The 23,024-nt window shown below is 39.9% G+C and overlaps 3 protein-coding genes and 1 long non-coding RNA gene across 6 annotated transcripts in view; 3 read left to right on the top strand and 1 right to left on the bottom strand.

The window, feature by feature from the left end:
• LOC133491153 (glutamate receptor ionotropic, NMDA 1) overlaps positions 1–11,547 on the top strand; it is a 41,233-nt gene extending 29,686 nt beyond the window's left edge. Inside the window, exons 20-22 of one of the 3 annotated variants that reach the window (XM_061802055.1) lie at positions 6,054–6,080; positions 6,703–6,813; positions 9,700–11,547. In XM_061802055.1, the coding sequence (XP_061658039.1) occupies positions 6,054–6,080; positions 6,703–6,813; positions 9,700–9,768 (207 nt within the window). In that variant the 3' untranslated portion in view covers positions 9,769–11,547. The remainder of the gene's footprint in view (positions 1–6,053; positions 6,081–6,702; positions 6,814–9,699) is intronic. The other 2 variants (XM_061802057.1, XM_061802058.1) reach the window with 2 other exon arrangements.
• Positions 11,548–12,462: 915 nt separating this feature from the next.
• LOC133491188 (ectonucleoside triphosphate diphosphohydrolase 2-like) lies at positions 12,463–19,802 on the top strand. Its single transcript, XM_061802114.1, has 9 exons — positions 12,463–12,641; positions 14,249–14,366; positions 14,794–14,944; positions 15,747–15,906; positions 16,052–16,279; positions 16,533–16,802; positions 16,925–17,044; positions 19,343–19,477; positions 19,587–19,802. The coding sequence occupies exons 1-9, from the start codon at positions 12,525–12,527 to the stop codon at positions 19,800–19,802; spliced, it is 1,515 nt and encodes a 504-aa protein (XP_061658098.1). The 5' UTR covers positions 12,463–12,524.
• On the bottom strand, positions 19,325–21,302 carry LOC133491190 (uncharacterized). The gene is made up of 3 exons (XR_009792364.1): positions 21,170–21,302; positions 19,494–19,759; positions 19,325–19,417 (listed from the first exon to the last, which is right to left on the bottom strand). It is a non-coding gene; the product is annotated as an uncharacterized LOC133491190 (long non-coding RNA).
• phpt1 (phosphohistidine phosphatase 1) lies at positions 21,041–22,267 on the top strand. Its single transcript, XM_061802116.1, has 3 exons — positions 21,041–21,384; positions 21,907–22,034; positions 22,115–22,267. The coding sequence occupies exons 1-3, from the start codon at positions 21,219–21,221 to the stop codon at positions 22,205–22,207; spliced, it is 387 nt and encodes a 128-aa protein (XP_061658100.1). The 5' UTR covers positions 21,041–21,218; the 3' UTR covers positions 22,208–22,267.
• The last annotated feature ends 757 nt before the right edge of the window (positions 22,268–23,024 follow it).

Genomic DNA, 23,024 nt, shown 5'->3' with positions numbered 1-23,024 from the left:
ACCACCCCTAACCAATCTGTATCTTCAATACATTTTTATTTTATTCATTGATGATTGCTCTACTACATTGAATGGCCCTGTAATAGATTTCCAGATAGTTGTTGGAGGGTCACCGTCTCAAAACAAGGTTGGGATACGTAAGGAGATTTAGGTTAAGGAGTTGGAACAATTGACCCCTCCGTACAGGACACTTAACCACGCCTCCTGAAGTGACATCACGCCACGTGCGCTGACATCAGACAAACAATTGGCAAAAATATTGGCGCAGCAAGAAAGGCATAGAACGAAATTGTCCGATTTACCGGCTGATTTCTCACTCGCATTCTTAGCCAACAGTGAAATATCGTTGAAAAGCAGACAGCAGGGCTTCAAGTATTTCAGCGAGCGGTATTTCAATGGTATTTACATGCATATCGACGGAGAAACCATTGATATTAGCGCGAGATCTTTCCGGAGTCAGAGGAAGACCGAGAAGCCACATAATATAATATATTATAACCCAAAGACGAATTCGTCATTGACAGTTTCCTATTTTCGTGTTACATATCACACTTGTGTGCAGAATCTGTATATGTATCTGTATAGCCGTTTGTGAACCGCCGTATGAAGGAAAAGAAGAAGGCGAGGCTTGATTTACAAGTTGTTTCTCTCGTTTTCTTTGTGTAACGTCACGCGCTCTCCTCAATAATTATTCTTGAATTAGTGCCGAACCTACGTAAGTCCCGACCGAATACGACAATCACTACTTTAGTGTCCTCAAACATCCTTCCTTCAGTCTTGGTGTCTCGGTGCACGTCGAAGGCTTTTAGGACTGCTAGTCCGGTTTAGCTTAGCTAATTAGCCGCGAACAATGGGACACGTTTGTGCAGTCAGATCATCGCAAAATATCGCTCAACACAGATCAAGTGTGACAATCATTCACACGTAGCTATGTTATGCAAGCGAAGAACTGCTAATTCATTTATATGAGACGTATTGAAAATCAAATTTAGGGTTTACCTTCGTGCACACATATCTGTTCCGGTTGATGAATTCAGTTGATGATGCGGTCTTACACAACGTTTGATCCATCAAAGATATTTTTCGTACTGGGTCTTCGGTTTTGGAAAGAGTACGAATTGAACTCCACCAACTAGCCTTTCAGGATACCTGTCGTCACTATTATAAAGTCCGTGACTACACCTCTTAACCATATCTATTGTTAAAGAACCCAAATACGCGATAAAACGCCAACAGAAGCTATACTGGGCCATCCAGCCAGCGTTGTCTGAGATTTGAGTCCGAGATTATGCAGATCTCTGGCCTTGGTCAGTGACGTGGATTGCGCAACATCCACGGAGGGGTCAATTGTGACTGAAATGTCATGTCCATTTTAGGTGCCGAAAGGTGTCAAAATTACCTCTTGAGAATTATGTGGCATGCCGATCTAACAATTGCCTGCTACAGTATAAAAACAATAGTAGTAAGCAGTAAGATAATAACCTTGCAGGAACTCACCATCACACACAACAAAACATACAATTGAAGTTTTGCCATAGGTTTAGCTGGAGAAAAACGTATGGCGTAACCACAAATGCCCCTTGACCTCAGCTCTATTGAGGACTTGTGGAGATTTGGAGAAAAGGAAGGACTGTGACAATGGACAGCAGTTTACCTCCAAACGGCAAATCTTGCAAGCTCAAATGAGATACAGGAACACACTATCAACTGAATTACAAGTTTAATATAAAAAAGTGATTTTAAAGCGTTGTGCAAGAACAGCTCCAATGTAAATTTATGAGCAGATATGTTTTTGGGGTGAAATATCATTTGTACTTTTTTTTAAATACTTTCTAAAATATGACATTTGTCAAAAATCATTTGTTTTTTGTTTTATGTTTCTTTTAAACTGAGTTGCATATGTTGGAACCCTAAAACAAAAACAAAAAAACAATACTGTTGCCATTTGTTCTATAAAAGTCTGATTAATATTAATGATTTAAACAAAAATCTTTGATCATTGTAGATGGTAAAAGCTTCAGTGTGGAAAATAATGTGGAACACTGAGTATCAAATTAAAACGTCTTCCATTTTAATGTAATTATATAATTCGGCTATTTGGTTGACTCACCATTAAGCACTGTATAGGTTAAATCTGGTGATAATAATAATTGAAAGGAAAGCAGGGGAAAGAAAATATATTGATACAGTATAGCCCATTTCATACACAAGGTAACTCAATATGCTTTACGTGGTAAAAAATAATTTCAAAAAAAGACAAAACAGCTTCATTTATTTTTAATTTGCATGATCTGACCTTTTAAGCAACAATACAAACCAGTAATGGAGGAGGTGCCCATTTTACCTTCAGTCTTATGCTCTCATTCCCTGCACGGGCTACATGTAATGGCTAGTTGCTAGCTGCTGTGCCTCTGTGATGTGCGCATTGCACCATATGATATTATATATGACCTAGAACTCAGTGAAAAAGGTACAGTATATAATTCACAAGTTCCAAAACCAATGTTTTCCTAAAACTGTCTGCCATCTTGCCGACTACTGTTCAATATGTACGTGTTGTGAGCGTCCTGATATAGATGTACATTCTGTGGATTTGTTCAGCAAGCGATTGCATGCTGGGTAGGAAATGGGTGGGGGCTGGGTGATGCCTCACAGAGAAAGGAGAGGGGGACAGTTAACTGCGAGCAGACTGGCACGATTTAGATCCACATCAGCGACGATCACATCGATTTTTCTGCAAGGCTAAACAAAGATGGCTCAAGCACGCTCATCTTTGCTCATTAACCATCACCAGAGCCTTCGAGCTAAAGATACGCACAATCTTCATTGCGATATCAAGCGCTATAATGAAACCTCATGCAAGGAGTGCTGAGGAAGCCCATGAGTTGAGCTAATCCAATATGTCCTGTGCCAGACATTATTTATACTGTTTGGGTGTGCTGTTATGATTGCTCACAGTTACCTCATTTTGACAAATTCAAAATGACAACTTGGATATACAAGACACGAAACCATCACGATGGAAAATCTAGCTAGCATTGCAGTGTATGTGGCCTCCTCCTCCTCACTCAGTGCAGCGACCACAGAGAACTGGAATCCTATTGCTGGCAATTTTACAAACTGCTTGTACATATGTGCAATTGTATGTAAATATTTATTTATCATGCCTTACGTCGGTATACAACCTGAAGTGGCATACATAGGCACGTCAGAAAATGTGCACTTATGACTATTCAAAATATATTTGTGAAGCTTAACTTTTTTCTTCCTCGAAGCTGTCATGCTTGGTCTCTAGATGCTGATGATGCAAAAATACACTTAACTGACTTTTCATTGCACAACATACAGATGTCTCTCAATAATAATGAATAGCATGGAAAACATAGTTAATTTGATATTTTAATATATGATTTTTAGATAGATATACCGTACATAGCCAATTCCAGTGAAATTGAGATGCTGTGTTAAACAGAATACGATTTGCAAATAATGTTCAACCTATATTTAAGTGAATCTAAAATACATTTAATTTCCAAACTGATTAAATGTATTGTTTTTAGAGAATAATCATTAACCTAGAATTTTACAGCTGCAGCACATTCCAAAAAAGCTGGGACAGGTGACAGAAAAAAAGTTGAGGAATGCTGCATTGCAATGCATTGAACACCCGTATGGAACATCCCACAGGAGAACAGGGTAATTGGGAACAGGTGAGAGCCATGATTGGGTGTAAGAGGAGCTTCCCTGAATTGCAGTCATTCACAAGCAAAGATGTGGCGATGCTCACCTATTTCTAAACAAGTGTGTGAGAAAATAAGTGAACAGTTTAAGGACAATTTTCCTCAACATACAATTGCAAGGAATTCAGGGATATCATCATCTATGGTCCATAATTTTATCAAAAGGGTCAGAAATCTGGAGAAATCACTGCATGTAAGCAGCAAGTCCAAAAACCAACATTGAATTCCCGTGACCTTCAATGTTTCTGGTGGCACTGCATCCAAAATGTTCATCAGTGCGTGAAGGATATCGTCACATGGGCTCAGGAACACTTTAGAAAACCAATGTCAGTAAAAAGAGTTCGCCACTACATCCGTAAGTGCAACTTAAAACTGTACTGTGCAAAGCAAAAGCCATTTGTCAACTACATCAAAAAAACGCCGCTGGCTTCTCTAGACCGAAGCTCATCTACGATGAATTGTTGTAAAGTGTAAAAGTGTTCTGTGGTCCGAAGACTCCATATTTCAAATTGTTTTTGAAAATTGTGGACGTCGTATCCTCTGGGCCAAAGAGAAAAAGAACCATGGATGCAAAGTTCAAAAGGCAGCATCTGTGATGGTACGGAGTTGTGTTAGTTAGGGTTAGAAATTATAAATTTCGACTATATTAAACCTGTTACCAATTTCCAACCCTTGACCGGAAAGGGTTAATGAATCTACAGAATATAGTGTATATAACTTTCACATTTTAAATTGAACTGCTGAAATCTATTTTTCCATGATAAAGTCATTTATTGAGACACACCTGTACATGCATACACTATGAAGTCACACTGAACTATAGTTGGTAAATTTTTGAAGGGTTAAACCTTGTTTTGGGAGCTTGATCCTAAGGTATTGATAATACCTTTTAACCTAATAGTTATGTGTAAAAGGTCAAGATCGCTTTCTTCCATCTCTTGCCATCACTGGTGCCCTTCTGCAGTTGTATTTGCAATTTCATGATATTTTTTTGTTTTTTCCCGTACATAAAAAATATGGTTTCAGAATAACTTTAATTTAGAGTTCCTCTGTAATGTTTTTTTTTCATTCTGTATTTTCATGTTGACATCCAGCTTAGCAACACCAAGTAGCTTCAAAAGGGGGTTTCAAGCGTTTCCAAGGAAAATGTTAGTCAGAAGTGCACTTTCTGAACAAACGTGTCCTATTAGAAGTGATCCAAGAAAACTGTTATGATCTGAGCTGATGATGATGATGATGACGACGATGATGATGATGATGATGATGAGTTGGAAGCCCCCTACCAACATGATGGTCCCACATTGCCTGCATGGCCATGACTGCAACATGCAGTGCTTCATCAAGCCTAGAACATGAAAGATTTTTTTTTTTAAAAAAGGTCTATTTGGGAATGTATTTCTGTTCCCGATGGAATACATTTTATGGCAGTTTGTGTTTCCCAGACTTCCATTTTGAACTAACATGACTTGTCATCTTCCAACAGGAGAGTAACATTATTCTTAATTAAAGTCAAGTGATGAGTGCACCAATCGCTCCTTCTGCCAGCTTCATGCCAGTCATGTCTGCCACTTCCCCCTCAGCACCTGATCGCGTCATCAGGGGGTTGAGAGGAACGTGCTGGATGGCACCCACATGCCCTAAAAAAAACCCTGAATGAACCAAAAAGAATGTACAGTGGGGCCAGTGCTGGAGATTATGAATTTGTCATGCTGTTTGTTTTGTGTTTATTTATGCTATGTTTTGCCATTTTCTTATCTTTCCATCCAACTATGAAATGTCCGAGCATGATGAAATTCACACCAGACTTCCCTGGCCCTTCCAAAAAACCCTCCCCTGCACTTCTCCACCTCTCACTTATTCTTTACTTTATTCATGCAACGCTTTCTTTTCACTATAAAATATGAAGTATGTGTTTTTTTTTCTTTCTTGCATTAGCTGACATTTGGTGCATATTTGGGATCTAGAGTCTGCATTTTCATTTTTCTGATGCCTTTCATCCCATTTCATTCCCTGATGTGTGGGGTGAATTTCCATTATACCTTTTGTGGTATAATGATTTTAAATGGGCTTCAATGACAATTGCTGCTGTATCCCTCATTCATATGCATTTTAGATGCTCTCCACTAACACGATTGTAGCTTGACTTTTTATATCTGCCTGGCTTTGAATGTGGATGTTTGCTTTGCTACTGGCTTTTTATTCAAGCTATTTTTCCTTTTCCTGATCTTTTGGCTTAAGCAGAAGGATATTCGTACGTAAAAACAGTCAAGTGGATGGACATTTATTTTATTTTTCTTTTCTTCCCCTATGCAGCCATCTTCCTCTCTAGAGACTCAGGATGTAAGAATACCTTAATATGAGTTCTTATATGCACACAAACACCAAATTGTTGAGTTGAGAGTTGTGGTGGGGCACTCTGATGGTGATGGATATGGTTAAAAGTGCATCTTTTTCTTTGTAAGATTGAAATAGGATGCATGTCAAAATGTCCAAAAATCTAGTTGAGGTTGTTTGGCCTAACTTCTAGCTGGTTATATTGAATGTGGGTGTTGTTAACCATCAGAACTGGGAAGTGTGCGGTCAGGGAATGGTTGGCGATGTTTGGAATAGTTTCATTAGTGAAACATGTTATCACACCCACTGACATCTTTACTACCCATCATTCATTCAAATGCATTTCGAAGAGCCCTACGATTGAACTACCTTGCCAGCTTTGCTGAACCTGTGTGACAGCTTGCATCAAATTTATATGAGTGCCTTCATATCATACGGTTAAACCTTCCCACTCTCACATCCTGAACCTTCTCTATCGTCCTCTTTGCTCATTTTGCTCCCATCTAATTAGAGCACAATACTTTAGAGTCGATTATTGGGGTGGCTGGGAATGGAAGAACAAAGTGAAAGCAAGGTTATCTCCCCACCCATAGAACATGAATAATGCTTCTACATATATTTATTTTAGGATAGAAAAAGTGGTAGAGCAGAGCCCGACCCCAAAAAGAAAGCCTCTTTTAGGTCCATCAGTACCACCCTGGCCTCCAGCATCAAGAGACGTAGGTCCTCCAAAGACACGGTAAGGAGACCGAGAAGCAACATATTCCCGTGTTTATTCCTCCCTCTCTATTTTCTTCTCCTCTGTCCTCTCTGCACACATTTCCATATCCGATCATGAGAGCCTCCCATGCTCCACTCATCCACATCCATGCGGCTCAGCTGCCTCTGCCACGTGTCTGTCCGTTCAACATCCGATCCACAATCGACCATCCTTAGCGCCTCCACAGGGTGGAGTGCTTAAGTGCAGGGCAGGTCAGGCCACACGCTAGAACGATTAGAGGCTATGCGACAACGTTCATTACGCAGTGTGTGTGTGTGTGTGTGGGGGGGGGGTGATTAAAAAAAAAAAAGCTGCCAGTGATGTGTTGTCTTGGGCTGCTGGTTTGGTTGTTGAATCTGCCAAATGTTTGGTTCTTGGACATGGTGTAGTGCGTGTTCTGTAATGGTTTTGTGTGTTTCTTTGTATGTTTTAAGTGTTTGTGAGCAGTCGTTTTGGCAGTTTTATCTTTAACATATTCACCTTTTCTTTGCACCAGTCCTGCGCTTGATCTGTTTGGTTTGTTTTGGTTGGAAGCATGCCCCGGTGTCCTACCGTTTTATCCAAAATTCCATTTGGAAGGTGTTTTTTTTTTGGACGGCCAAGCCTGCTGAGAAGAAAACTAACAACGTTTTAAACTGATCCTGCTGTCTGTTTCAGGATTACTCACGGATTTATCTCAAAATTCAAATCAATTTTTATCATTATTATTATTTTTTTTGCTTTGTCATATATTGCCATCATAATTATTGTTTATTTTTCAGTGTTTTCGTCGTGGACTGTCTGTGACCTTTTCAGGTGGTGAAGACTTCTACTTTCTCTTTCTACTCTGTGATCTTATGAGGCCGTAGATTCTCACTCTGCTGTTGATGCAAACGTGAACTGATTTATTTTGTTTTCATTCCTCTTTGGATCTTGTTGTCGCACATTGAGAGTGTCTTTGTGACAGTTCAGTGTAAAAGCACCACTTTTTCCTGTGTACAAATACAAATGTGATGTTATAAGTGTATACACATCAATATATACATATATATCAGTGTGTGTGTGTGTGTGTGTGTTTGGGTGTGTGTGTGTGTGTGTGTGCGTATGTGAGTGTGTATTTCTGTAGTCTCTGTGGGTTTTTTTTTTAATATTGTCACTCACTTTCTCTCGTGTTCATTGTCATTTTTATTATTGTCCTTATATTGAACAAAATCACAATTACTTTCCCTTCTTGAGGTTTGGCAGTAGAATCGAAGAGAAGAAGAGAGGAATCATCATTTTTATTGCGTCTACTTTACCTTCCTGTTCGGTGCGGGAACCTAAGTGGAGAAGCTCTAAGAAAGAAAAAGCATTTAGTCTAAAGACAAGATGGAACCAAATTATTTACCATCCTCAGTCTTTGACCTTTCTTTTGATTTTATATAAATGTTATTCTTTTACTTAAATGGATATCAATGGACTTTAGTGTCAGTGTCCCTCACCCACATGCCACACTGCTCCTTTCTCCTTCTACAAGCATGCAAAGTGTCATAGATGTAGTGGCAGTAGAAAACAGTGTAATAGCCGCTTTAGTTTTGCTATGTAGTGATAAGCTCCATCATAGTTGTATTTTTTGAGCAAGTAGATTTTTTAGTTTGCTTGTGACGTCTCCATTGTGCTGCTCCCTTTGACCCCAGTAGAGGCCACTGAAAGAGCTATCAGGCAGATGAGCAGAAAAGTGAAGGTCAAGCCAGTGGGGGACATCCATTCTTGAAGATTTCCTAGTGTGGATGTCTCTGTAGAGAGGAGTACAGTATTGGGGCTTCACTGAAAAATAAGATGATACTATGTGAAGAAAGCCATAGAATTAGAGCATCCAAACTTATCTAATTGTTAAGATTGATTAAATCTGCTTGCATTTACATCTGTATGAATAGTTTAATATGTGAATGTTTCTGGGAGAACAGAACCCAGAAGTTCGGTCATTTGGCGTTTGTTCAAGAGATTTCCATAAATGTATAATGATATTACTTGGTAATTATATATCTTGTCTCGAGGGGAGCCACTACTCAGTGGTTCCTGGAGAAATTTTGGGATTGGTGTTTTAAAATATATGACTTTACACATCATAACTTTTTTCTCATAGTTCTTTTTAGTGTTGCCCTAATACCCCTTCATATTTCTGCAAATCGCTCCAAGTTTTAAATTACGATAAAAAGCACTACAATTTAAGCACATTATGTATACACTCCATATGTTTTTATTAAAAAAAATTTAATACTATCAAGTCAGTAATTGTTTTCCAAAATGATTTATGATATCTTATGATTAATTTTTCAATCAGGTATGCAAATTAAAAAAAAAATAACGCTAATAAATATAACTTGCGGTTGTCAGACTCCATTCTTAAGGCAGAAATAATTTGACCATAGCAACTAGCAACTTGCATGGAAACTAAGTCTGAGTGCTCCCCTCCATAATTTACTTCACTCTGCTTTAGATAAAGTGCACCGTAATAAAATTATGGCTCGGACACAACAGCACTTTGAAATCAACCTTTTTTTCTGGTCTTTTAAAATCAGAGATGACATCTCTGTCCATGGATGAATGACTTCTCCAATGAAAGAAAACCATCCCTTGAAGGAAAGACATGATTCAAACGTGCTGTTGTCTTGGCTCGTGTGCACATAGCGTCCGCTCCCAACTGACCCACCTCAGGCACAAGAACTCTAGAACAAAACTAAGCCGCCTGAGATTGGTTAGAAATCTTTGCTCCAGTAATTAAGCGCATTAGAATGTCAAAATCTAGTGAATATTATACCACTACTCCACTAAAGGAAAACTTTCTGACAGGATATAATACTCTTTTGTGTTCTTCCTCCCCTTGTTTTCTCTCCAACTCCACAGCAATACCCACCCACTGACATCACAGGACAGCTCAACTTGTCCGATCCTTCCGTCAGCACTGTGGTGTAGGGAGCGTGACCATGTGACCAACCCCCCCACCCGGTCCCCCTTACCCCAGCCAAAGGAGAGAGGAAACAAAGAAGAGGAAGGTGATATGAGAGGCGAGACATCATCCTCCTTTTTTCACCGCTGGCAACTGAAATTGTCAGGAAGTTGAAAACGTGGCTTAAAATATTCAATTACCAACTTTTTAATATCTGTATTACTTGACCATACAGGTCGATGCCTCTAGGGTCCCTGAGCATGCACGGATCCATCCCAATCACATACAGAATTTTCCATATGTATATGACTACCTACGTATTTGGGTATTTGTTTTTAATCTTGAAAGTTTTTAGACAGATTGATTTACTTGATGTTTATTCCCATTTCCTTACCTGCCTCCTCGCTTTCTGGTAACCTTTAGTTACATTCATGAATAAGATGCCAGTTTCAATGCAAGTACTGTAACATATCACTTCCAAGTAGAGCCTATAAACCATTGTAATATTTAGTTTTTACAAGCAGAGTCTTGCAATATTATGTCCCGTAAGCTTCCTTTCATATGTGCATCTTTAAAAAGAATCGTTTGCGTGACCTCACACATTTGAAATAGTTTAGGTTGTATTTATTTCATTGGAAAGCACTGCTAAACAACTACTAACAACAATGATTAATCATGAAAGCATGTGTGTGTTTGTATACAGTATGATCTACTCATATTGGAATGTCACCGGTCATGTTATTACTTTTGTGATGATGGTTATAAATCAAAATATCTTTCCCCCTTTGGTTGTCCACCAAAATTCCAAATGCATGTTTTTTTTGGTTATACTATAAATTTCAAAAACAAATATTATCCACATGAGCTTTAGCACATTTTCTAGAAGACTAAAGCTTTTTTGTTTTTTGCACTCTGATGAAACTGCAAAATGATATTTTTATGCTCTAAGCCATGTTTGGGGCTGCCCTCTGTCTTCCTCTCTCCTGCTGCAGTCTCTCACTTTTCCGGTCTCGAAAGGGTTGCATCAAAAGGCCAAGTTTTTCAGCCAACCAGCCCTCAATCTTTGTTGAAAAAGCTTCCTTGTGGCACACGTTGTCGCTGGGGAACTTTTTCAAGAAGGAGTCTGAGTGGATTTGAAGCATTGCTACGTTTGCAAGCTTTGGTTGGCTGCAAAAACGGGCCTTTTCCTAGTTTCTGGAGCTGAGAAACAACTGCCTTCCTGGTGTGCAGCACCACATAGCACTTTACGCTGAGAGGACACTCCCAAACCTCAACAAAATGGCCATAAACTCATCTTAACTGTTCATTTTTTTTTTTTTTTTAGAATTGCCGTTGTTAGACAGCAATTAAGTCTACAGATTGATTTTGAACAAAGTTGTAACATTTTGCACAATCACACAGTGCCAAACACGCATTAGTCCATGACCTTTTAACAATTTGCTGTGACCTGCATGCCGACGTGTTATTACCACTCTGAAAGTGTTTTTTTTTTTTTCTTTTTCCTGATGTGTTGTGACTGTGGATTCGAAGTGAATGATGCAGTTGAACAGAATGAAATGTTTATAGTATTTGGCTTAGTGTCGACGGGGATATGGATACTGTACAGAGTGCTTGTGTTATGACTGCTGCTGAGAATGTCTTTTACAACTATTCTTATTTATTTACACACAAACACACTTGTGCACAAACACACACGTTGTTACAGAGGCACGCACACATGCACATAATATACAGTACAAAACACTTTCTTTCTTCATTAATTGAACCATTTCGGTAATAGAACTGTAAATAAAACATAATTGCAACTCCCAAAATTGTCTTTTTTCAATTATTTATCATCAGCATCATTTGCATGTGTAAAGCTTTAAGGAGGTCTATCTTCACATACAAATGCACACGTTTAACTCTTCTTGTAGGAGAAAATCCGCTCGTAAAATCTTGTTCAGGGACCGATTCTTCTTTCGTCCTTGTTCCTTAATGCTAATTTGTATAGACTGGCATCTAATTTCTAAAAGGTGGGTCAAAAACAAGTCTTTGTTGCCAGTGATTCCCGATTGAGAAAATTCTACATGGTTAAACATTGTTCCATGTGTTCTGAAATGTGAAATAACAATACAACTTATATTATCCACTTTCTCATGGGTGTTCTGCATTAGTATTACCTTGTAGTAGTGGAGCTAAAAAAGAGGCTGTCAAATAGGTATTTTAACATGTGAACCTCAAAAATCCATCTAGAATAATTAATAAGTCATTTTAGAGTTAAACATTGTCACAAAACTGCACCAACGCCAGTTTAGTCCTTTGTGGTAAAATGCACTTCCAAGCTTAACTTTACATTCAAAACAGGCTGCAATTTGCAAGCCAGCTTTGAGGCTGCACTCATTTACATGCAAATACTAGACACAAACAACAAGTAGCCCTGGAGTTCCTCAGTCAAATCACCAACGATGAAGACCCCTGCCAGGCCAAGACTTTTATAGTTTACATCTCATGAGTGAATAATTGTTTCCTTTGTCTGTCGGACCAAGAAAACGTGGATTTCAAACTCCATCCAAGCGACAAATGTGCATCAGGTCTCTTTCCTCATCAACTCAGGCTCTAAGTAGGAACATTGTTCCTTCCACAGGACGAGTAGCCTTGGAGCTCAGACGTAGGGAGGATCATAAATCCAGCAGTGTTAAACATTGCTTTCTGCAGTGGGATGTAAACAAGAAGCACAGGAGGTAGACTGGCTTCACATACTGTATTTAAGTCATCGCTGAAGGCACTTTTTGTCTCGGTCATGGCTCAGTGTGCGGCTCATCCTACTGTCCTCATCGTATTGCTGTTTCTCGGTCTGGCTGCGGTCCTGCTCCTCACTGTGCCAAGCGAAGATGTTCCCAGGGCCCCCGGGTTCATGGTAAGGTTGGTACTGTAGGTTATTTTTGTTTCACTGGTGGGGTAAACATGGTTAACAAAGACAGTGTGCTTTGATATAATATTTTCATATTTTCTATAAATAACAATCTGTAGTTAATGCACTTAACAGACACACACATTGGTCTCCACAGTACTAACTGTATCTACACAATATGCACTCACATTAGCTTTTAACAGGGGAAGGTGGTGGTTGTTGGGAGTGCAGAGACCCATGCTGCATCATTATTTATGATCGTTTATTTAGATTTTGATTAACATTTACATGGAATGAAAACAATGTGTGATGACTGGTCAACTCCAGTTTCTGTGTGTGTGTGTGTGTGTGGTGTGTGTGTGTGTGTGTGTGTGTGTGTGTGTGTGTGTGTGTGCTATGTATGAGGTGTGTCAGAAAGGTCTCTGGACTGTTGTGACAGTAGATATCCTTCAAACCCAAACAACAAACTACAAGTTTTCCCCTTCAATGTGAGCCAGACACTCTCTCAGATGTCTACAAAGACATCCAGTGGCATTTGCGTCAGTCAGTGCATGAGACGAGGAAACACGAGTGTTGGGACAGATTGCAACTGCTTCACCATGTTTATATGCAAGCTCAGAATGCCTGGCCGGAAAGAAAAAATAATAATACATCGCCGTGCCAGAGTAACCCTAATATTGACACGCTTTGGCTCCAGGTGAATTTCTACTCTTTTTCAAGTTCAACCTGTTTTTGAAGAAATGGATGACAGAAAAAAATTGGCAAGATGATGGAGCTGCAGAGCATCCCATAAGAATCCTTCCAGGAATGCCCGAAGGCATGGTAGGAAAAGATGTGAAAGTTAGCTAGGCTCCAGGGGGATTACTGCAAAAAAAAGAAAACTTGTAGTTTGTATTTTTGGGCTGATATACAGTGGTGCCTTGAGATCAGAGTTTAATTCATTCTGTGACTAAGCTTGTATCGCAAATCATCTTTCGGTTGAAATAAATGGAAAGGTAATTATTCCATTTACACCTGTTCAAAGACTGCATCAAATTAGTTTTATTAATGTTTTTTCATCAGAAAAAGAAACCCGAGAGTATTGCATGGGATAAAAATATGCAGCTACAATAATTGCTCTCCACGTAACCTGCATATGAGAAAAATATGACCACAAGACAGCATCTTGTTCTTCTTCCACTGCAAGGAAGTCAGTATGAATTGATGGTGATTGGATCTGTTAAAGTTTGCTGCTACTATCTAGCAGTGGGGGTATGAAGTGCACTTGTATCTCAAAATGTGCTCATAGCTCATATACAACCTGTATATGTACAGTACATATATGCGTGTGTTTGCATAGTATACATATTAAAAACCAGTGACCCATATCCAGTAGACGTTAATTAGGTATCACAATGCTAAAACCTTCAAGTACTCAAAGGATTCTTTAGGATTAATTTGAAACTTTGGATGTTAAAAACGTGTAAAGAACACATGTGAGCATTCTGATCATCATGTCGGTATGTGTGGTTTTTGTGTCAGTGTAAATTAGAGAAAACTGAACACTTGTGTAGGCTACATTTACATTACATGCTCTTATTAGAATCTTCATATTTGTTCCCTAATCTTTTTAGTATGGAATTGTTTTGGATGCTGGATCCTCACACACGTCCTTATTTGTATACAAATGGCCTGCAGACAAGCAAAATGGCACCGGCGTGGTCACCCAACACAGCGAATGTCATGCAAAGGGTAGGCTTTACGTCACACTAATCATCCATGGATATTCTCTACTGCTTGTCCACGTAGGAACTTAGCCCACTGGACTGTTCAAATGTTTAAAACCAGTTCTATTCTCTTTTTATCTTCTCATACTTGTTGTTTACAAGCTTACCATTCACTAATTCATATGTCATAGAATGGAAATATTGTACATACCTGTAATTAGCGTATATGTAATCCATCACTAAGCAGTGGCTACAAGCATATATTAACAGAGACGCCCATTTCTGATTTTCAATTGTCCACTTTTAATAATAACCAATCCTTCAACAATGATATAGCTTCCTGTTCAGGTACGATAAATTTGGGCATTTTTCCAACGCTGAGGCGAATACATATGGCAACAAGATCAAGTTACAACATGATCCATGTCACAAAGAGCTATTTCCTGTTTCAGGAGGCGGAATATCCAGCTATGCCGGAAAAGAGGGTGCAGCGGGGCAGAGCTTGGTGGAGTGTCTTGATCAGGCAGTGCACGACGTCCCTGCACACAGACACAAGGTCACACCCGTGTACCTGGGGGCCACAGCTGGCATGAGGCTTCTGGAGTAAGTCAAGCTTGGTAATAATCTGTCTGGTTTAATTGCTGTGTTGCATTGCGCTTTCTTGTGAAAAAGCTGTACTGAATCAAGAACAGCCATCCTTATCACATTAATGATCTTCAGGCTGTGAAGAGTGAAATCGTACTCTGGATTACTCTTGTATTTTTTGGTTCTAAATGTGGAGATGTGCAGGGTGGATCTATCTGGGTCGGTGGGTTATAGGACAGCCGCACAACCACCCGACAAGCCAGAAAAATCCTGGTATCCTTTAGTATTTATTTCCTTTCACAGAAATATTTTCTAGGAGCTTTTCAAATTAACTACACAATAACAAATATAAATATAAAATATTTCTTGCATGGGGGCATTTGGGAGGCAAGGCCAGTGACCCACCCTATTTCCACTACTTTTGCCCATAGTGATTTTTATAAATTAGCACAATGAAAAACAATCCTCTGCACACAGTATAGCTTCCCTTTCATTAATTTATAATCATTGTATTGGGAAAAATGACAGGACATTGTATGCTACATGTTGTTATCTAAGATGTCATGGTGAATAACTGGTTAGAGTGTCTGCCTCAGAATTCTGAGCACCAGGGTTCAAATCTCAACCCCGCTGTGTGGAGTTTGCAAGTTCTCCCCATGCCTGCGTGGGTTTCTCTTGCCACTCCAGTTTACCAAAAAAAATCCATTAATTGGAGACTTCAAATTGCCAATATGAATGCAGGATAACATTAGATTTTCATCACTAAGTTAAATCCAATTACACTGTTTGGTGTGTTAAGGTTGATGTTTCATCGTCGTAGGGTTTCCAGTCCAGAGCATTCATCTCAAATTCTGCAAGAAGCAGGCCGTAAAATCCAGTCATACCCTTTCAGCTATCAGGGGGCTGCCATACTCTCAGGTCAAGAGGAGGGAGCCTTTGGTTGGGTCACCGTCAATTACCTCTTAGAGAATTTCATTAAGGTAAGGGTAAAATGGGTAAGAATTTGACTTACTGCAGTTTACTCATTTCACATTGAGCTGGTTAAGTGTCGATATCTGAGTGAGCGCTTGGTTGTCATTACCCCAATATGATTTCACTCTGTTCTATACTGGAATTTCTTTCTAGTATGGCTTTGTAGGCCGGTGGTTGAAGTCCGGCAGGCCTACAGTGGGGGCCCTCGACTTCGGTGGTGCATCTACCCAGATAACATTTGTGACTCAGGAACGAGTGGAGGATGAGAAGGACATGATGAAGCTACGTCTTTATGGACAAGAGTATTCTTTGTACACACATAGTTTCCTCTGCTACGGGCAGGATCAGGTCCTCAAGAGGCTGCTGGCCCACATTGTCAAGGTGCCTGACTTCATTTAAGATCAACTGTGAGCAAAATATGGCGTGATAGTTTCAAAACAGCAGATTTTTTTAAAAAACTCTTCACAAATACAGTACTTACATCTTAGATTTGGTTGGGATACTCTTAAATGAATTATGTTTAAATAAGTTAAGTGTGCATTGGTTGTTACTTTTTTTATTTGTTTCCTGTGTAATGCTTTTGGGAAAAAAAAAATCATCCATCTCTTTCGATATCCTGCTTTCTCTCTCTCAGTCTCAAGGTTATTCAGTATCAGTTACCCACCCTTGCCATCCTCTAGACTCATCTATAAGAGTAAATCTGGCCAGCATCTTCAGTTCTCCATGCACAGCCAAGTACAAACCAAGCAGCTACAAATCTCAGGATTCTTTGCTAATAAACGGCAGTGGACATTATGAGCAATGTGTGGGCAATGTGTCAGAGATTTTCTCCTTCGACGTGTGCCCCTTCTCTCACTGCTCCTTCAATAAAGTCTTTCAGCCCAACGTGACTGGAAGCTTCATGGTAAGAATCCGTGACAGTGACAATAAATACAAAATGTTATTGAAACGCATCAACTTTTTTTTCCCATACATAGTCAATGTGCTGTACATGCAATTATCACACTTGTCTGATTTCTTAAACAGGCATTTTCGGCCTTCTTCTACATTCACTCTTTCCTACAACGGCTCACTGGAATCACAATTAGCACACCTGCGCAAATGGAGGAGGCTGCTAAAACAGTGTGCAAGATGAGTTTTGCTCAGGTAATGTGAGCTCAGGTTATGTTTCATTTAGTAAAAAAAAAACCTTTTAAGAACATTTTGGGAAAAAATTCTACTCCATCATCCCATCCACTCAAATGTAACCTTTGCACATACTTCTTTGAATATGAAAACAAAAACTTGCAAAATAGTGCTGCATGACAGAGATGTTGGTTATATGTTAGCCATTTTTCAGGGAGGTGGAGAATAAATCAAAGAATGAGTCATTTGATTCACAACTTTAAATAACTTGTTGACCCTCCATCGAAAAATAAATCATTTGAAGTATTTTAACTTTAAATTAGCCCATCCTTGAGCTATCACCTTATCGTGGCGAAGGGGTTTTGATGTCCCAATGATCCTAGGAGCTAAGTTGTCTGGAGCTTCACCTGTGGAAAACAGGTCCGAGGTGAGGGACCCAACAAACCAAGGCTCAATAAACCCCGGTGTGCAAAAACAATACATCTAGGTTTCCCTTACCCAGACGTGGATCACCGGGGCCCACCTCTGGAGCATGACCTGGAGGTAGGGCTCAAAGGCAAGCACTTGGTGACTGCGCCTGCACCCGTGGGCAGCCCGAAAGGGTAACATTGGTCTCCCTCACCATGGGCTCACGACCTGTGGAAGCAGTCATACGAGTTGGCTGCAGTGTGAGCTGGGGGGTGGCTGAAGGCAGGTACCTTGGCAATCTGAACCCCAGTACCACCGAGAACAGTGCTTCTCGAATGGCAGACTGGGGTGGTAGTCCTGCTTTTTAAGAAGGGGAACCAGAGGATGTATTCCAACTACAGGAGGATCACATTCCTCAGCCTCCCTAGTAAGTGACAGGAACAGTGGATCAGCTCTTCACCTTTGGCATGGTCCTTGAGGATGCATGGGAGTTCGCCAAACCAATCTACATGAGTTTTAGGGACTCGGAGAAGGCATTCAACCGTGTCCTTTGGAGGATCCTGTGGGAGGTGCTTCGGGAGTACGGGGTATCAAACACCCTGATACGAGCTGTACGCTCCCTGTACGACTGATGTCAGAGTTTGGCCCGTATTGCACGCAGTAAGTGACACTCGTTTCCGGTAAGGGTTGGACTTTACCAAGGCTGCCCTTTGTCAGGGATTCTGTCCATAACTTTTATGGACAAAATTTCAAGGTGCAGCCAAGCTGTGGAGGGGGTGCAGTTTGGTGGCCATAGCAAAGCATCTCTGCTTTTTGCATATGAGGTGGTTGTGTGGTTCTGTTCATCTAGCTGTGATCTCCAACTCTCACTGGAGCAGTTCGCAGCTGAGTGGAAAGCGCCTGGATGAGAATCAGCACCTCTAAATCTGAGGCCATGGTCCTCAGTCGGAAAAGGGTGGAGTGCGCTCTTCAGGTCAGGGATGAGATCTATCTGGAAGTGGAGGAGTTCAAATATCTTTGGGTCTTGTTTATGAAAATGGAACCGAAGATCGACAGGCAGATCAGTGCAGCTTCTGCATTGATGAGGACTTTGTATGTGGTGAACAGGTTGTGGTCGTGGTGATCTGGGAGGGGCTCAGATCCACTGATCCTTCGCATTGAGAGGAGCCAGATGAAAAGGGCCTGGGCATCTGTTCAGGATACCTGGATGCCTTCAAGGTGAGGTGTTCCAGGCATGTCCCAGGGGGGAGGAGACCCTGGGTACGCCCCAGGAGACGCTGGAGAGAAAATGGCTTTCCGCCTGCTTGTGAATGCCTCGGGATTCCCTTTGAAGAGCTGAGGAAGTGGCTGTGCAGAGGGAAGTCTTTGCTTCCCTGCTAAAGTTGTTGGCCCTGTGACCTGACCTCAGATAAGTGGAAGAAAGTGGATCGATGGAAATTTAAATTGCCACTTTATTTTAAAAAGTACACATTTTAAAAGATTTCAGCTATTACTGTCTTGTATCAGAGCAAGAACACAGTTCTGGGTTCAAATCCCAGCTCAGGGGGAGTTTGTCTGCTCTAAGTGCACTTGGATGGCATGTTAGATTGTTCTCAATGTATGAATGGTGTGCCTTGCAAATGACTGCCACTGACTCCAGGGTGTACCCAACTAAAGGCAACTGGGATAGATTCCAATTCACCTGCAACTCTCAACAGAATAAGCGGTGTAAAATTCATGCATGGGTATGGCAATTTCCATAAATTGGTGGAATTGAAAAGAAAAGTTCCGCATTACAGAACACTTAACCTTGTTCTACAGTACGTGTGTTGTTGTTTTTGTATTAAATGAGTTTTTGTGAGTAGTAATCTTGCCCGTTGATTTATTTATTGTGCACAAACTTATTATCACATTGTTTCTGTTCACATTTAGATGCTGGCTCTTGATCCAGATGAAGCATCACGACTGAAGGACTATTGTGCTTCCTCTGTGTTTGTCAAGGTCCTCCTGCTCAAAGGATACAGATTTGATGAAAAATCATTCTCAAGCATTTCTTTCAAGAAGAAGGTGAAAGCTTTGACACCTCGTAACAGTCGGGTGCATCCTTAACGCTTTCATTTGAAAGAAAATGAAGGGATATGTTCCATTGTCATTTTTTTTTTTATTGTTCCGACAGGCTGGTGACACCTCAGTCGGGTGGGCTCTTGGCTACATGTTGAGTCTGAGTAATTTGCTGCCCTCTGAAAAAGTTTGTATGTGGAAGGCATTAGCACCAGGAGTATGGGAAAGCCTCATAGTTCTTTTTGTGCTGCTGTTGGTCAGCGTTCTGGTGTTCATTGGACTCCGAGCCTGTGAGTGGAAAAAGCGAGGACTCAATGATGGAGCCATCTAGACCTGCAATAACACATTGCACCAGAAAGGAATGGTTCACATAGAGTTTACACATGTTGGCTCTACAGAGATCACCTTGGATTTAAATATGAATGTGAAATTTAAAAAATGCTTTGGAACTCATGATTTTGTAGAGCCTCCAGCAGACTTGTAATGCCTTGCACTGAATATGTTTTACTGTAATTTTATAAATACTGTATACATAATGTCCCTGGTGGACCACACACAAACCAGACTATGTATTGCAATCGTTTTTCTCTTTCTTTCTTTTTTTTTAATTTCTGGAGTACAGAGCCAACACAAAGATAAATATGTTTCTAAATGTTTGTGTCTGTAAGACCATTCTGATTGAGCATCATATTAGCCTTTGTTTTAGAAATTAAATTGTATGTTGTTGTTGTAGCACAAATTAGGGAATCATGGACACAGTTTCAATACCATATTATATTAAATACCAATATTTAATGTTGCGAATTACAACTTCCATGTTAACTGCAATGGTTGTTTTTTTTAATATTCTTTTTTTAATACTCTGCTGCAGGCCTTATCTAATTTACCTTATATAACTTGAAGACGTTTTATAACTGATGGCTACGACAATGCTATTCATTCATTGAAACACAATTAAAACATCCATCCATTCTCCCAGCTGCTTATCCATACAAGGGTTGCGGGAGCGCTGAAGCCAAACCCAGCTAACTTCAGGCGAAAGTCAGACTACACCCTGTATTGGTTACAATTAAAACACATTTATATAAAATATCAATAATCACTGTAGGCATTTGGATATATTCAGGGTTAATAGCAGTGGTATCTGGTCAATATCATATACCTATCACCTGGGTCATCTTAAATAAGGCAAGATTTGAATAATAATAATCCAATATTTTGCCCTACCAAACGTAATTGTTGGCGCCAATTTTTAATAAAGTTTTAATATTGCTGGCTGTCACTGTCAAGACGAACGTGAGCTCTGATTGGCAGAAAGACAATCCAGTCTGTAGTGAAGTTATGAGCTGTAGCAACTACTACCTGTTCTTTTCTAAATAAAAGTTACAACTACAGACTGTAAATCTTATAATTTAAATATTTTCAGTCAATAAATAGGATTATTATTAAAATGTTATTTTAACGTCAAAATAATATTTTCAAAGCCCCTGAAAATTTTTAGGTAATGTAATTTAGTAAACTAATCAGAATATCAAAATTATATTGAAAACCGGAAATGGAAACAGTTTGATAATACGGAAGTGAATTATATACAAAATACTAGGCTTTTTGCGGGAACAAATTGAAGTGTTATTTCCTTGCATGTTTACATTGTGCATTTACACAGGCCGAAACGGATTTTGCGGTTAAAATACAAACCATTAGTTTGTTGTCTTGTTTGCTTGCGTGCCAGTCGTGTTGTGTGGAGATGTGCACCCAAACGAAAGCGGCTGTCCGCATGGTAAACATCCCGCAGGCAGACATCGACCCGTCCGGCGTTTTTAAGTACGTGCTCATCAGAGTGCACAGCAGAGAGGTAAACGACGATACCGAAGTCGATATAGTCCGTGGGTACAGCTGGGCTGAGTTCCACGGTGAGCACAACTAATGTGTTGCGAAATGTGACCGCAGAAACGAGTAAGCATCAATGTCAAGTCTATATGAAAACGCGTTTTATTTGAATAAATGTGCATGCAGACGAAACGTTTATGCTTAACTAAATAAATGACTGAATAAATCGGACCAAGATAAATAAGGCTATATAAGTCGATTGTTCGTGCGTGTCAATTTAGCAGAATAAGGTCTTCAAAATATGAACTACAGTATCGCAATACAATTCAAACTGCTTAATGTGCCACAAAAGAACTAGAAAGTATGTTTACATGGTCACTCACGCACATAGCAAAACAACAACAGAAAATAGTAAAAGCATCTTTCGAAAACTGAATATTGATTGATAGGTACTGTTCATCCTTTATTGTAACCAAAAGTGCACCCAGTTCCCTGGGATATCAGCCAGCATATTGAAAATCTCTCAAACGGGACTGCTGTTAAGTCAACCGTGGCTTCCAAACTGTTAATCGCATGAGACGGACCCTCTTTGCATTGCATGTCAGCGGATATCTACGACAAGGTTTCTCAAGAGCTCGAGAAGGATGGACTCCTGGACTGCGAGTGTATCGGCGGTGGTAGAATCAGACATGACGCCCAGGCTAAGAAGATCCATGTTTACGGCTACTCTATGGTGAGTTTCCCGTTTGACAAACACAATCCCTTCAAATTCTGACAGTGTGGTTAAGTGACAAGTTCTGGTTTTCCTTGCAGGGGTTCGGAAGAGCAAACCACGCAATAACCACTGAGAAACTGAAGGTTCGGTATCCAGACTACGAAGTGACCTGGGATAACGAAGGATACTGAAAAATATGATAAACGTTAATGCCAATATTACCGATTAATAAAATGAAGTCACTTCTCACAGGTGGAGTTGTGGATGAGTTTTTTGAAAATTAACCCACAGTTAAGAGGTTGTTGGTTCAGATGCGGGCTATGGCCTGTGTGGAATTAACTTGTTCTCCCCAGCTTTGCTTGGGTTTTCTCCACATATTCTGGTTTCCTCTTACATCCTAAAACCATAATATTGCTTAATTGAAGAGTCAACAGGTGTAAACGTAAGTGCAAATGGTTATTTATTTGTGCTTCTTCATGTGTCCTGTGATTGGCCAGCGATTAGTCTGAGATGTGCCCAAAACTCTCACCTGATATCAGCTGCTCTAGGCCCCAGTTAGACCAGCGACTACAATGAGGATCAGAAAGTAAAGAAATGGATGGAAGACTCGTCCCACCTTTTTTGTGCCATAAGATGGCAGTAGTGACATTTAAAGATAAGGTTAGGCAGTAGTTTATTGAATAAAAAGACTGCTTCAGCTTTTGTACGGACATATCACTCACACCATCAATTTAAAACAATTGATTTAAGTTTCTGTTCATCTTTAATTTACTTTGGATAAAAATTGTAAAATGTGTGGAATTTCCTATTTAGAGATTACAAACTTTTTGGGGGGAGTACTTTCTCCTATTTACATGCTCAAATCTATTTATAAAAATATTACTTGTACATACTGGATGTGGAGTATTTAACAATAGAACTTAATTATTTTCTCTTCTTAATGTGTCTTCACCTATATAATCCAAGTAGGTTGTGCTGGAAATTCCTAAAGAACAATTCCTCCTGTTT

Source organism: Syngnathoides biaculeatus, chromosome 17, assembly GCF_019802595.1.
Source record: "Syngnathoides biaculeatus isolate LvHL_M chromosome 17, ASM1980259v1, whole genome shotgun sequence".
Taxonomy (NCBI): domain Eukaryota; kingdom Metazoa; phylum Chordata; class Actinopteri; order Syngnathiformes; family Syngnathidae; genus Syngnathoides; species Syngnathoides biaculeatus.
The sequence above is the reverse complement of the archived record's forward strand: the minus strand, read 5'-3'. Positions and strand labels throughout refer to the sequence as shown.